The sequence below is a fragment of the Dermacentor andersoni genome, chromosome 5 (genome assembly GCF_023375885.2).
Source record: "Dermacentor andersoni chromosome 5, qqDerAnde1_hic_scaffold, whole genome shotgun sequence".
Taxonomy (NCBI): domain Eukaryota; kingdom Metazoa; phylum Arthropoda; class Arachnida; order Ixodida; family Ixodidae; genus Dermacentor; species Dermacentor andersoni.
In genome coordinates this window covers 158,379,114-158,391,123 of record NC_092818.1, presented here as the reverse complement: position 1 = coordinate 158,391,123, position 12,010 = coordinate 158,379,114, and the positions used below count along the sequence as shown (strand labels likewise).

The following is a 12,010-nucleotide window of genomic DNA, read 5'->3' as shown; positions in this document are numbered from 1 at the left end:
GCGCTACTACTTCAGTTGCAGTTCAGGTATGGCGCAGTCAAAGCGGCAATACGTTGAAGAGCGTAAGTGTGGTGTGGACCAACCACAGCAGGTGGCATTCGCCACCTGCTGTGGTTGGTTTAAGGACGACGGCTATACTCGAGAGATGTTTCCGAGAGCTGTCAAGATACGAAAGAATCAAACAGACAGGTAAAGGCGTTGGGCCCATTGACGATAGGTTCGCAAAGCTACTACTACAATTTATACATGAGGAGGGCATATCCACGCTTTAACTGAAATACGCGTTTGTGCCAGGCAAGGCAGTGGAAAACAAGAAAAGGAAGAAAGATCATTATTCGAACACTCGGTGAATTTAAACAGCAACGTGGAGAGCAAATAACAGATCATTGTTGAAATATAACTTGCGTTCGCCTTATCACCGAACAACATCTGCGAGCGTGCAACCACGCGGTCACCTAGAATGTCCGTTTTTTTTCTTGGTGTCGATAAAATTTGGACGTCATTTCCTGTTGTCCGGCAGTTCGACAGTGCTCCAAGCTCGTTTCACTTGCTGCGTATTCGCTTTCAAAGCCGCTTCCCATAGTCGTCTTTCTAGTTTGTCATCGATGTGTGATTTACCGAAAGTTGAGTGTGCGATGCCGAACAATTGCTGTGTGCTAGGCTCTTGCGGACATCATCTAACGGGCAAGAAAGTGGTGGTATTTTCATTTCCTGAAAGTTGGGAGCGCTCGGAACAAATGGACCCGCGCCATTCCTTGCACCTACGTCGTACGCGGAAGGTAAGACTTGCTGCGCAGTCGAGTATTTTTTCCAGCCTATGCTTTCCAGGTGTTCGTGTGCTCTGTTTTAACGCGGTGTCTTAAGCACCATGCTTTTAAACGCAAACGTCTCTTTATGACCGTAACTGCAGTGACTACCGTGTTAACTGGCGACTCACTTGTACGCGAACAGATTTTCTATGCAGCGGGTTTCAGCTGCATGACAGGACGAGAACAAGAACAGTTTAGAAGCGGCGAAGTGTGATGTATGCAAAACGAAAAAGAAAAAAGAAAAGAAGAGCAGAAAAGATTGGCTCGCCATCCCGGCACTGCGAAAGTGGATGTGGAGCAAATCTGTTGAAAACAACCGCTGCAAACTGCTGAGGAGGTCATGCAATGCTTTATTGCGTTAGAGTAATGATAGTAAAGGAAACGTATGCAGGGAGTGCTGCGTGCTTCGCGTTGTTATCAGGAGCGCCTTATGACCAATAATGTGGTTCGGGTGCTTGTTCTGTGCTTGTTCTTTGAAACGTATGCTGTTCTGTACGTTGTATGCGTGATTACAAAGAATGCATGCACTGTTCGCTTCACTTTGCTGAATGGTTGAAGGCTGTGCTTTACGGGGGTGCCAGCCACTGCTCTTGGCCCTGGACTGCCGCCGAGATCGGCCCACATTCCTGCTAACGGACGCAGACACAAAAAACGACGACCAACTAGAGGCTACCAGCTTCACTCTAAATGAAATGGTTCTTGATAGAGTTGAGGCTGCGCTACACGATGGCGCTCAGTCTTAAAATACGCACCTTGTTTGTGGCGGTGCGCAATTTTTGTCCTCATTTGTTGTCACTGTGGCACGCGTGTTAGGCAGATGCGATTGTCGGGAAACTTGCTGCAAACAAGAACTGGGTGCGTTTCCTTGATGAGAAGTAGAACTTGCTACACAGGTAACACAGCATCGCCTGCTAGACTTCGAAGAACTGCCCAAATGTGTGAATTTCTCGCATACTGAAAAACTGCGCCACAAACACTTAACTGAATAACCTGAGCAAACTTAAGGGGCGACCGTGTGCACGTTGCACGGGGTACAGAGTTAGAGAGAAAAGTGAACGTGCTTGTTGAAAAATACTTTCTTACATGCATTCTTTGCTTTGAGTACATGCACGTTGTGCGCTATGTCTAACGCGACGGGAGATTAAGCTGAGTTAGTGTGCGTTTTCCTTAAGGCATCGTGTATCGCATTGTAATCCGTGTCAAATAATATATTGCGCGTATACTGTGCCTATTCTTAGCGGGGGCGCGTCTTGCTTGGAAAGTAGATGTAGATGAAGATCCTTTTTATTTAGTGGGACATACCCAATCTGAGTAATTGGCCAATAACTGGGTAGTTCAAAACAAAAGGTATTAAGGAACTGGATATGAAAATTTTAGAATAGGTAGGTTAGAATCAAGGGAAGTAGATTGGAGAAAATTATCTTATGAAAACATAAAAGTAAAACAATGCAAGATCAATTTGGTTGAAAGAAAAGGAAACTTCAAATTGTGTGTTTAGAGTTTAAATTTAGTTGATTCTACAAGAAAATCCTCTGTGTCAGCGCGAACCTTCCTGTCGTTGTGCTCCAGAGTCGAGACGTAAATGATCAAAACGTATTGTTGGACTAGTTGGTTCGAAAACAACCGTCGGAACAGGGTTCGAAACCAACCGTCAGACCACCTTGGGTGACTGGGTATGGGGCACAGGGTGTGCGGCACAGGGTGTGTGGCACAGGGTATGTGGCACAGGGTATGTGGCACAGGGCATGTGGCGCAGGGCATGTGGCACAGGGCATGTGGCACAGGGCATGTTGCACAGGGCATGTGGCACATGGTATGTGGCACATGGTATGTGGCACACTGGGTGTGCGACACTGAGTATGCGGCACTAAGCATCCGTCACAGAGTGACCGGCACTGGGTATGCGCCGCTGTTCAATAAAATTATTTGATGCCAACTTGGAGCACCGGTTATCTGCCATTTGGTCATTGCGCTCTTCAAAGAACGTCTCTGACGTCAACTTAGGCCTCTGGATATGTGCCACTAGGTATGGGCCACTATTCAGTGAATCTCATTGACGGCAACTTGAGTAAATGGGTACGTGTCACTGCGAACGTGCCGCTCTTCAGCGACAGAAAAGAGCCTTTAAATTTCTCCCGGTGCTCGGCGGAGTCGAACGTGAGCCACGCGCGGACTTCGTGGTGACACCGCTAGATGGCACAGCATGTGCAATGCGTGAGAGGAACCTGGCTTCATACACGTATCGGTGTTGGCGATACGATGTGTCTCTACATTTTTTTCAACGCCAATCGCATTAACGTCGACATTCGTAGTGACTTAGGTTCTGCCGGAATTTTGTCCCTCCGAGGCGCTGTCTCTTACATTAAGATGGCTGGCTAATCGGTGGGCAATATTGTGCGACTCAAAGGCGGCCCTACAGTGTCTTTTGTCAGCTATTTGTCGTGGGTCTTACGAACAACTGGTGTCGGGGATACGAGAAACACGCCACCGCGGGATCACGAAAGGACCCAACATCGTGTTTCAGCGGTTGCCAGGCCATTGCGGTATCTCCGGCAACGACCTCGTCAGCGAAGCAGCTAGAAAATCATACGAAGGAGCAAACCTTCTCTTCTATGCCCATACCGAGGGTTGACCTAGCCCGGCACCTAAACAAGCTAATACATGATTTGACTTTGCTGAAGTGGCGCATACCTGACCACTCACCATCGGTTGCATTCACTCGACCTTTCTGTACAACTGTGCTGTTATCTGGTCTTCGCTGTAGCGAAGAAACAGTATTGCGTCGCTTACGCATCGGCGTTGCGTACACCAATGCATACTCATTCTTGATTGGAATGACTTAAAACTCCGTATGCATTGTCTGTGGTGGATGAGAAACTACAGAACGCCTTATGTGTTATTGCGTGTCCTTTGAAAATGAAAGGCTTGATCTCCGCACTTGTCTAAAACAGCTAGGCGGAAGACATTTCTCGTTGGACAAGATCTTGGGGCCATGGTCCCGCAGTGACAGCTGCAGAAGGCCACAAAAGCACTGCTACGATTTCTGAAGGCTACCGGGATGACTGTCTGAGATACAGAGCAGTGAAGTTTCACTACGTCGGTGACATCAATGCGAAACTTTCTCTCCTTCGCTTATTTTTTTATTCTTTTCCTCCCTTTGCGCAGTGCAGGGTGACCATGTGCGGGTTCCTGGTTAACCTCCCTACCTTTCATTTAATCTTCTCTCTCTCTCTCGGTCTTTCTTTCTCTTAAGCGCTTCATTTGGGACAAAGAAAGAAAACAAACGGCATTGTTGGGCTCTTTATGCTTCGCGTGCAATTTTTGAATATTTTCATATCAGTGGCGTAGCCAGATATGTTTTTCCTGTGGGGTGCGTGGGCATTTGACTGGGTACAGTGAGGATGAGGAGAGGTGGGAGGAGGGGGGGGGGGAATAGAAGGTTAGGAAGACAGCATACTATAAGAAAAAATTTTGTTTCTCTTCCTCTATTTCTTTTTTTCTTTTCGGGGGGGGGGGGGGGGGGGGAGGTTGCATGTACAAGTGAGCCTTGCATTGTAATAAGGGAGGATGAGACTGAAATTTATATCCGTTGATAACGATAGTACTACGACGAGGAAAGTGGAAGGACACCACTTTCCTGAAAAGGTTAGCTCGAATGAAACTTCGCCATTGTAAAACTTCGGCGCATAGTACACGAAAAAAAGTTCAGACATACTTCCGGGAACAATAGTGCACACCCGGTCAGCGTAATGCTCCCAAGAACCTCCACAGGATGAACTAGCCGAGCTTCATAACGGTCATTGGCTGGAAAGTTTCAATTAGAGTCGCGGTTAAAGCTCCTTACGCTTGAAAAGCCACGCACTCTCAGAAACTCCGATAGTGTTGGAAGAGGGGCTTCTACGATAGCCTTTTCATTCGCCTGGCCAGCGCACGTACACTACTAAGTCATCCCAATCAGGAATTCGATTTTTTTTTCCACCGTAATGGCGGAAGGCAAGCAGGAATTCAAGCGGTTTGGGCTTCCGCAGCGCAGCTTGGAAAGACGTGCCCTGTGCCGAGGTCATTTACAGTGAAAAAGTTGCTGAATTTTGTGAAATAGCGCGTGTCTCGCTAATCCAAAGGACGTGATACCCACACACGCCCTCTAAGAAAGAAAACGGCGACGATGAGAGAGTGAGATAAGAAGGCAGGAATGTTAACCAGAAACACGTTGGCTTGGCTACCCTACGCTGGGGGACGGAAAAAAGGGAATAGAAAGACTGAAGAGAGAGAGAGAGAGTATATTAGCTGCATGCGCGCACTTGCTAGGATAGCGCAACGCAGTTCAGCCAGTTCGTACAGGCCAGTCGTCCTCAAAAATCGCAAAAAGTGTCTTCACTGCCTTGTGGGTTGACAATCTGTGACCACGGCTTTCCAATCGCGTCTATAGCTGTAAGGCTACAAGGAACAGCACCATTGCAGCAGTGGCGATGCCCTACCTAATGAAAAATTTACAAGCGCTTAGTCCATTGAACAAGCGTTAACCGCTTGCGGCGTGCAATCGTGTGTTGTTCGATGTATGGTTCCCCTAAGCGAGAAATACGAGTTAGGCTGTATGAATTAATCTGGAAAAGCGCGTAATGAAACCATTCATCTGTTAGTGGCAGCGTACGAAGAGACCGGGTGTTCACGTACAATGAATACGAATTGAATGTTCATCCTGAAAGGTCAGGCCTCGTCCAGGGTATGAGCATTTTTTTAGCGAAGCGACACAGGAAGACTCAATAGAGAGAGAAAGGAGGAGATGAATGTGTGCACTTGTTAGGAGATCGTAACACAGTTAAACTCGTTCGCACAGGCCAGTGGACTTCAAAAATCTTTTCGCTGCCCGCTTCATTGTTCGCATGCCAAACCCGCGTCACACGCGCTGGATATACAGGAACAACCTGGTAATTTGCCGAAGCACCATTCTTTATCCAGCGGGTAAAAAATAAAGAAATAAAGAAAGCATAAATGAAAAAGAAAATCGGGATTCTATAGGCGTATACTTATACTAGTTAACTTCTGCGAGATATATAGCTTCGACACCGCACAATTGAATAGCAGCGGGAAGATAAGTTTCGTATTGTTTGAACTTTGTGTCATGGCAGCCTGATCATTGCTTGTTCTTCCAGATTTTTTTTTTCTTTTTTTGTGGAGCAGAGTGAAATGCAATAGCCGGGCCCGCAGCAGTCAGTTTATAACAAAACAGAATAAATTTAACGTGAATTCAGGTTTAAACAGCAACTATGCTGTTTTAGAGAAGCATACCGAAGCTTTGCACCACTTAAGTCTTTCTTGTGGCAAAGACCACTTCGTTTGTGCGCTCCAAGTCTGGGCAAGTGTTGACAAAACCACGCTGATGTTTTTTTTTTTCAATATATATAGATGAAGTGGTTGTGTCGAAGTTACGGCAAAGATGCCTCTCGTAGAGATCCACCTTCGTTTTGGTGCTGATTTATTTTTTTAGCTCCAAGGGCTCCTTGCAAAACAGATCAGCCGAATCTCTTATGTGGTCGTTCGGCTTTTTCGGACATCCACGACCTTCTATATATCGCATATAGTGAACGAAGTTTGTTTTTGTTTCCTGCTTAACTAAAAAACACGATGGGGGGATTCGCCAACATAGCGATGATGATATCTGTAACAATGCCACAAACTCATTATAGGGTATAGGCAATGAAACAGGTGGTAATACCAGGACAAAAAATATAGAAACATGTGGAAGAAATTGATCATAAATCAAACAAAATATTGTCTAGTACAGTAGTCTGCCTTGCATAAGCAGGAAGAAAGCAGGAGGAAGCAGGAGAAGCAGAAAAAAGCAGAAGGGAAACGCTTTAAGTGAAGGATCACTTAAGCTTCAAGTACTAATATCATTATTACTTATATAATTATCCAAACCGTTTCTTCGTCTTCTTGCAATGAAGGAAGAGATCTTGTTTTACGAAGTATATTGTAAGAACATCTGGCTCCGTTTTCACGAAGGTTTCCTATGTCACATTCCAAGTACTAAATGAAAAAAAAAAATGAGCAGTACGTTTTACGTATGTCACCGTATCTGTTTGGAGTCAGGCATTGGTCGCCGACTTGCAGAATTGTTTTGTTGCTGAAAGAAGGCGCGCTTGCGACCTCAGCGCACAAGAGGCGAAAGGATTTCTTCTCCGGCCGCCACGCGTCCCAACGTTTAATTTGATTAGCGAAGGTCAAAAGTAGGAAGCAAAACAAAGAAAAAAGAAAAAAAAAAGGACGAAGAGCGCACCAATCGCCGCTCAAGCAAATAACGAGCGACAAAAGTCGGCGCGACGGCCAGCGTTGCATAGCTTTGATTGACGTCATACACGTCCAAGGCAGCGCAGTGTTTTGCCCGCCCGAAAGCTCCTGCGGGCTTCGCGCGGCGTTGTTATTGTGACCGTGAGCGTCTAACAAAGGGAACAAGCGTCGCTGACACTAGGCGCCCGCTGTACTGACGTCTTCCCTGCGACCAGTCGCGCGCGCCTGTCTGAGCGATCTCGGGCATTGTCTCTCGCCAAGTAGTCCTCGTTCCGGGTGACCAGTGGTACGGTGTGTGTGGCTCAAGGAAATCGTGTTTCAACCACAGGTCGGCAAAATATATATATTTTTTTTAGAAGGGTAGCATAAAGGGCCACGTGCCGCAGAAAATACGGCGTCGGCAACATCGTCATGTCGAACCACGTAGGCCCTCCGCGTGGCGCATAGACGTTACTGAACGAAGTGAATTTCTCAAAGTGACATGCGTCAGAAAATTCGTAAAGTACGACTTACACACAACCTACAGACACGATAGCGTCGGAATGCAATTTGAATATACGAGAAAACAATTCTGTTACGCGGAAGCTCAAACACGTGCCCCTTTTAAGGCGACAGCGTCTTGCAGCTGCCGTTTGAGGCCTGTCTTGGTAGGAGCGGCGCGGCTCGCTCGGTTCCCTTGCAACACCATAAAAAAAGAAAAAGAAAGAAAAAAAACCCAGGAAGCTCGCTTTTGTGCATAGCGTTCGCCGCCAGCGTTTTCAGGAAAACATTACGGCTACACAAGCTGCAGTTGCCGGGAAGCGTGAGAAGCAGTCAAGAATATGTGAATGCTATCGCGTGCGTGCTCCAAATTTTGTGCTTAGGGATCACTCGGACTCAGACTCACCGAAATTCTACTCAGCCGGACTCACTCAGACTCAGAGGTCAGCCCGAGTCTGAGTGAGTGTGATTGAGCCGACTCATGTGCGAGTTTGCCGACCTATGTGTTCAACACTTCTATCAGCTTAAATGCAGCTTTTTAATTTCCTACGACCACCTCCCCACCGACCACTGAATCTCCTCGCGAGGAAACAAGAATCTGAAAGAGAGAAATACATTGGAAGGAGGAAAGCTCGTGAGCGACCCAAGGCCGAATTCACAAAGCTTCTCGTTCGCAAGAGTGCTGTTTGCCATTGGGCTTGGCTTATAACATGTCCGACACTACGATTGCCTGGTGATTGTTCCTACGACGTCATCTAGTGTAAGAACAGCTTTGCAAACACAGGCCCTAGTTTCTTGTCTAGTTTCTTATTTCTGACTTTTCTTATTATGCGCCAGCTTAATGTAGACGTCAGAGGCCTGAGGTGGCGTCGGTACAGCTGTTCTCGTAATAGCGACAGATCAGAATGTTTCTACATGTTGCTGAGCTGGTATACAGCACGTTAAACATCCGCATTAGAGAAGTGCGCTGTTCGCGTAAGTTAATAGATACTTACCAATTGTGTTCATTTTTTTTAAATTTAGTTTTTCCTTTGTTTTCTGTTGGCTAAGATTCACAGATTGTTGGCTCTTCAGGGGCCAAACTTCCTGTACCTCCAAGCTGATAAACAATGACAGCGTAGACAAAATTCTAGGTACACACACGAATATATAGCACAAAGATGATGCACTAAGCGAAATTTAGAGTTCAAGTAAGAGTCACAGCCACATGAACAGAATTTGCGATCACGGAGGCACAGAAGTCCATATCCACAGTTACCATAAATATGTTAACGAGACCAAGTAATCAGTAGCATCAAATGGTGTTGCAGGTTTTCGAAGCGTTTTTAAGGCTCATGAGGGCTTTTGTGTAATATATATGCTGCATATGACTATAGAGGGCAAGAGCCGGCTCTCATGTGCTACTAAACCGTTCCTGAACTTAGCTTCGCAGCGTAATGCCACTGGTTATAGAGAATAGTATGACGGGAACATTCATCCCCATGACCTCCAGCGCAGTGCTGATTAGCGGTACGAACAATTGTTCACAACGAGTGCCCCATTTAGGCGAGTCTAGTTGACACTTTTACGGGGAATTCAGGGGTCGAGCACCCTGTACTTGCTTACAAGTGGCAGAAAAGGCAGTTCTATAAGATAATCAATAAAGGTAGCTCAGAACATCTCTAACGTTGGTCAAAGCAAGTGGCAAGTAAATACGTAAGAAAGCCCGTCTCAACAGCTGGCGTATTTGGTTTCATGAAAAAGGCACACTTGATGTATTGTCATTCCGTGTCGATTGTAGTGCAGCTGCGCCAGCCGAGGCGTTTCCATAGATGTTGCAAGTGGTTATGTATCCACTGAAACACAATACCAATATGTGCTGCCCTAGCCTTCGCACTTTTCTTTCTTTTCTGAAAATTTTCGAACACGTGGGCTGCAATCGATCGAACGCTTTTGTGTTGTGCAATGGCCGATATATATTGCCTCCATCGAAATGCGAAATTCTCCCCCATCGAAGTGCGAACCCGCCTATAATACCGAAACACCACTCTTGCCGCCAGGAGAAAGCATGGTAAGCCAGAAAAGACATAAAATGGAAAGAATGGTGGCGACGCCACCTTAAAGTTCCCGCAACTGCCCACCGTTACGTCATGGATGTTGACGGCGTTTCGCTGGAGCCTAGTAGCCTGTTTATCGGTAAAAGTGGACTACATTGTTTTCGAAAAAGAGGCAAATATTGAACATGGCAAGTTTCGGAGACTTTTGCTAAGGCAGCGGGGCCCAAATACGAAAAAAAGAATACTTTGGCATCCATGACGTCCCACTGACGTACGGCGCTGGGGCTTTTACGCTAAGTAAATAAAAAAAAAAGATGGCGTTGACTTCCAATTTAACTTCTAGCAACCAACCTATTATCGCGAAATTGACAAAAAAGGAGGCAGCTGAGGCAAGCAATGGACGCGTCACCACGTGATCAAACATGTCGGCGCCCACGGTATCGCCGTTAACAGGGCCTATACGCAAACCGCTTGGGTCTCACCAAAATCTACGGATATATTTTGGGCTCTTGGACATGCAAGGCGCCTGTATACGTTTCCTAGCTATTATTATTAATATTATTATTATTTTTTTTATTCATGTAAGCATATATCAACACTGCACCGTGAAAAAGAGAAGCGGGCTAGCTGTTTTCTCCTACAAGAGGCAATACGCCCACCGGCTTGAAGAGCAGAGGAAAAAAGAATAGAGAAAGAGAAGGTGGAGACAAAGAAAAAAAAAACAAGAGGAAAGCACTCCGAACAACAAATCACATTTTGTTATGCTTCAGTGGCATAATGTTTCAATTTTGATTGTTTCTTCTTTTTCTGTCCTTTGCAGTGCGCATTTTTTATCACCTCCAGTGTGGCCAATCCCCTTCACGCGTATGAGCCGTGTTTTGAGGCCACAACATCAGACGCAGAGTGCGAGCACTACAGACGAAGTCCACCATCATCACCACTACAGTGGTGGTGGTCCCATAGTTGAGAATGATTCTAGCAGAGCTTTGTGAACCCTCCTATCTCGTTGAAACACGACCTTTCTGAAAGAAGACATCAAGGAGCTCAGTTCAAACAAGGTTAGGCTGCTGGAGCTCACTCAGTAGCGCACAGCGACAACTGTTGAAAAATGGGAATTTCGTCAGGAAGTTCGCAATCCAAAGCTATCTAATAACCTGAAATAGTGCCCAAGGAAGCAAATTTAAATTCTTAGGAAGAGAGGCGCGTTCTTTTTTTCTTATGTACCGAACGAAACGATGACAACATGCGTGCGCGATCGAGAGCTGTGCCGTGGATCCGTACAGCTGGCGTCGTTCCCGCACTTGTTCAGGCGTAGGCGCTGCCGGCTCAGGGTATGGCTCTCGGGTTCTGTTTATGCCTTTCATCGGCTGCCTTTTGCGAAACAATCGTTCTAAGTTTAGCGCACGAATGCGAAATCGGGTTAGGAGGAAATGCCTAGCATGTGCCCCGCACCGTCTGTGTTGTATGCAAACAAGAACGTTTGATAAGTGACCTCCACCACCTGTAAACCGTTTTATTGAGGGCGCCGTCGGATGAATGGGTGGATGTTATGAGCGTGCCCTTTGGAACGGGGCAGTGGGTTGCGCCACCAAGCTCTTGCTATTATAATACCTAATGTCCTACCTAGGTTAAAAAAAAAAAAGAAAAAGGAAAACACGATGAATTCCCAAAACCAAATTTTCTGACCCCCAATTGTGAACTTTGTTTTTGTACGACTCCGTTTTCTGTCGTTTCCCTACTTTTCTTCCACCAATCTTCTGATCGCCTATTACTAGCTCTATTGCGGACATCTCTACTTTCCCTCAGCTCTCGCTGAACCCAAGGCCTTCAAGGAGGCCAGTAGTGCCTAAATCGACCGCTGGGCAGATATCTTCACATTATAATAAAACATGCTCCATCGTTTCCCTAGCTTCACCGTCGCAAGCACATGCTTCTTCTTCGTTCTTATATCTCGCTTTATAGGTGCGTGTTCTAAGGCATCCCGATCTCGCTTCGAAAAGTAACGAGCTTCCCTTTGAGTTATCATAAATTATTTCTTTCCTGATTTCGTTTTTTTCCTCTTAAGTAGTTACTCATGGCAGGTTCTTTTCCATTGCTGCCACCCACGATATTATTTCAGCTTCTCTGACTTTCCGCTTGACGTTCTTTTTGTTGCTGTGTTGCTCACCCTACAGGCCGCATACTTGCTGGTAAGCTTCCTAGTTCTTTTCTTCCACGGCAAATCAATGTTTTTCCTGTACGAATACCTCAACACTCTCCCAGCCCATCTACTTTCTTTAATATTTCTCAGTCGTTCTTCCTCGTGTTCCTCAGTCGTTCACCATTTTGCGATCACAGCGCCGTCTATCATGCGGCGCCATACTGGTATGTGGGACCGCGTTGGAGTGGGCACGG

The 12,010-nt window shown here is 46.2% G+C and overlaps 1 protein-coding gene across 2 annotated transcripts in view; it reads left to right on the top strand.

The window, feature by feature from the left end:
- The first annotated feature begins 465 nt into the window (after positions 1-465).
- The window catches only part of LOC126531456 (uncharacterized), a 227,145-nt gene continuing 215,600 nt past the window's right edge, over positions 466-12,010 (top strand). The window contains exon 1 of one of the 2 annotated variants that reach the window (XM_072288438.1): positions 466-779. In XM_072288438.1, coding sequence (XP_072144539.1) covers positions 606-779 — 174 coding nt within the window. In that variant the 5' untranslated portion in view covers positions 466-605. The remainder of the gene's footprint in view (positions 780-12,010) is intronic. The other variant, XM_072288439.1, reaches the window with a different exon arrangement.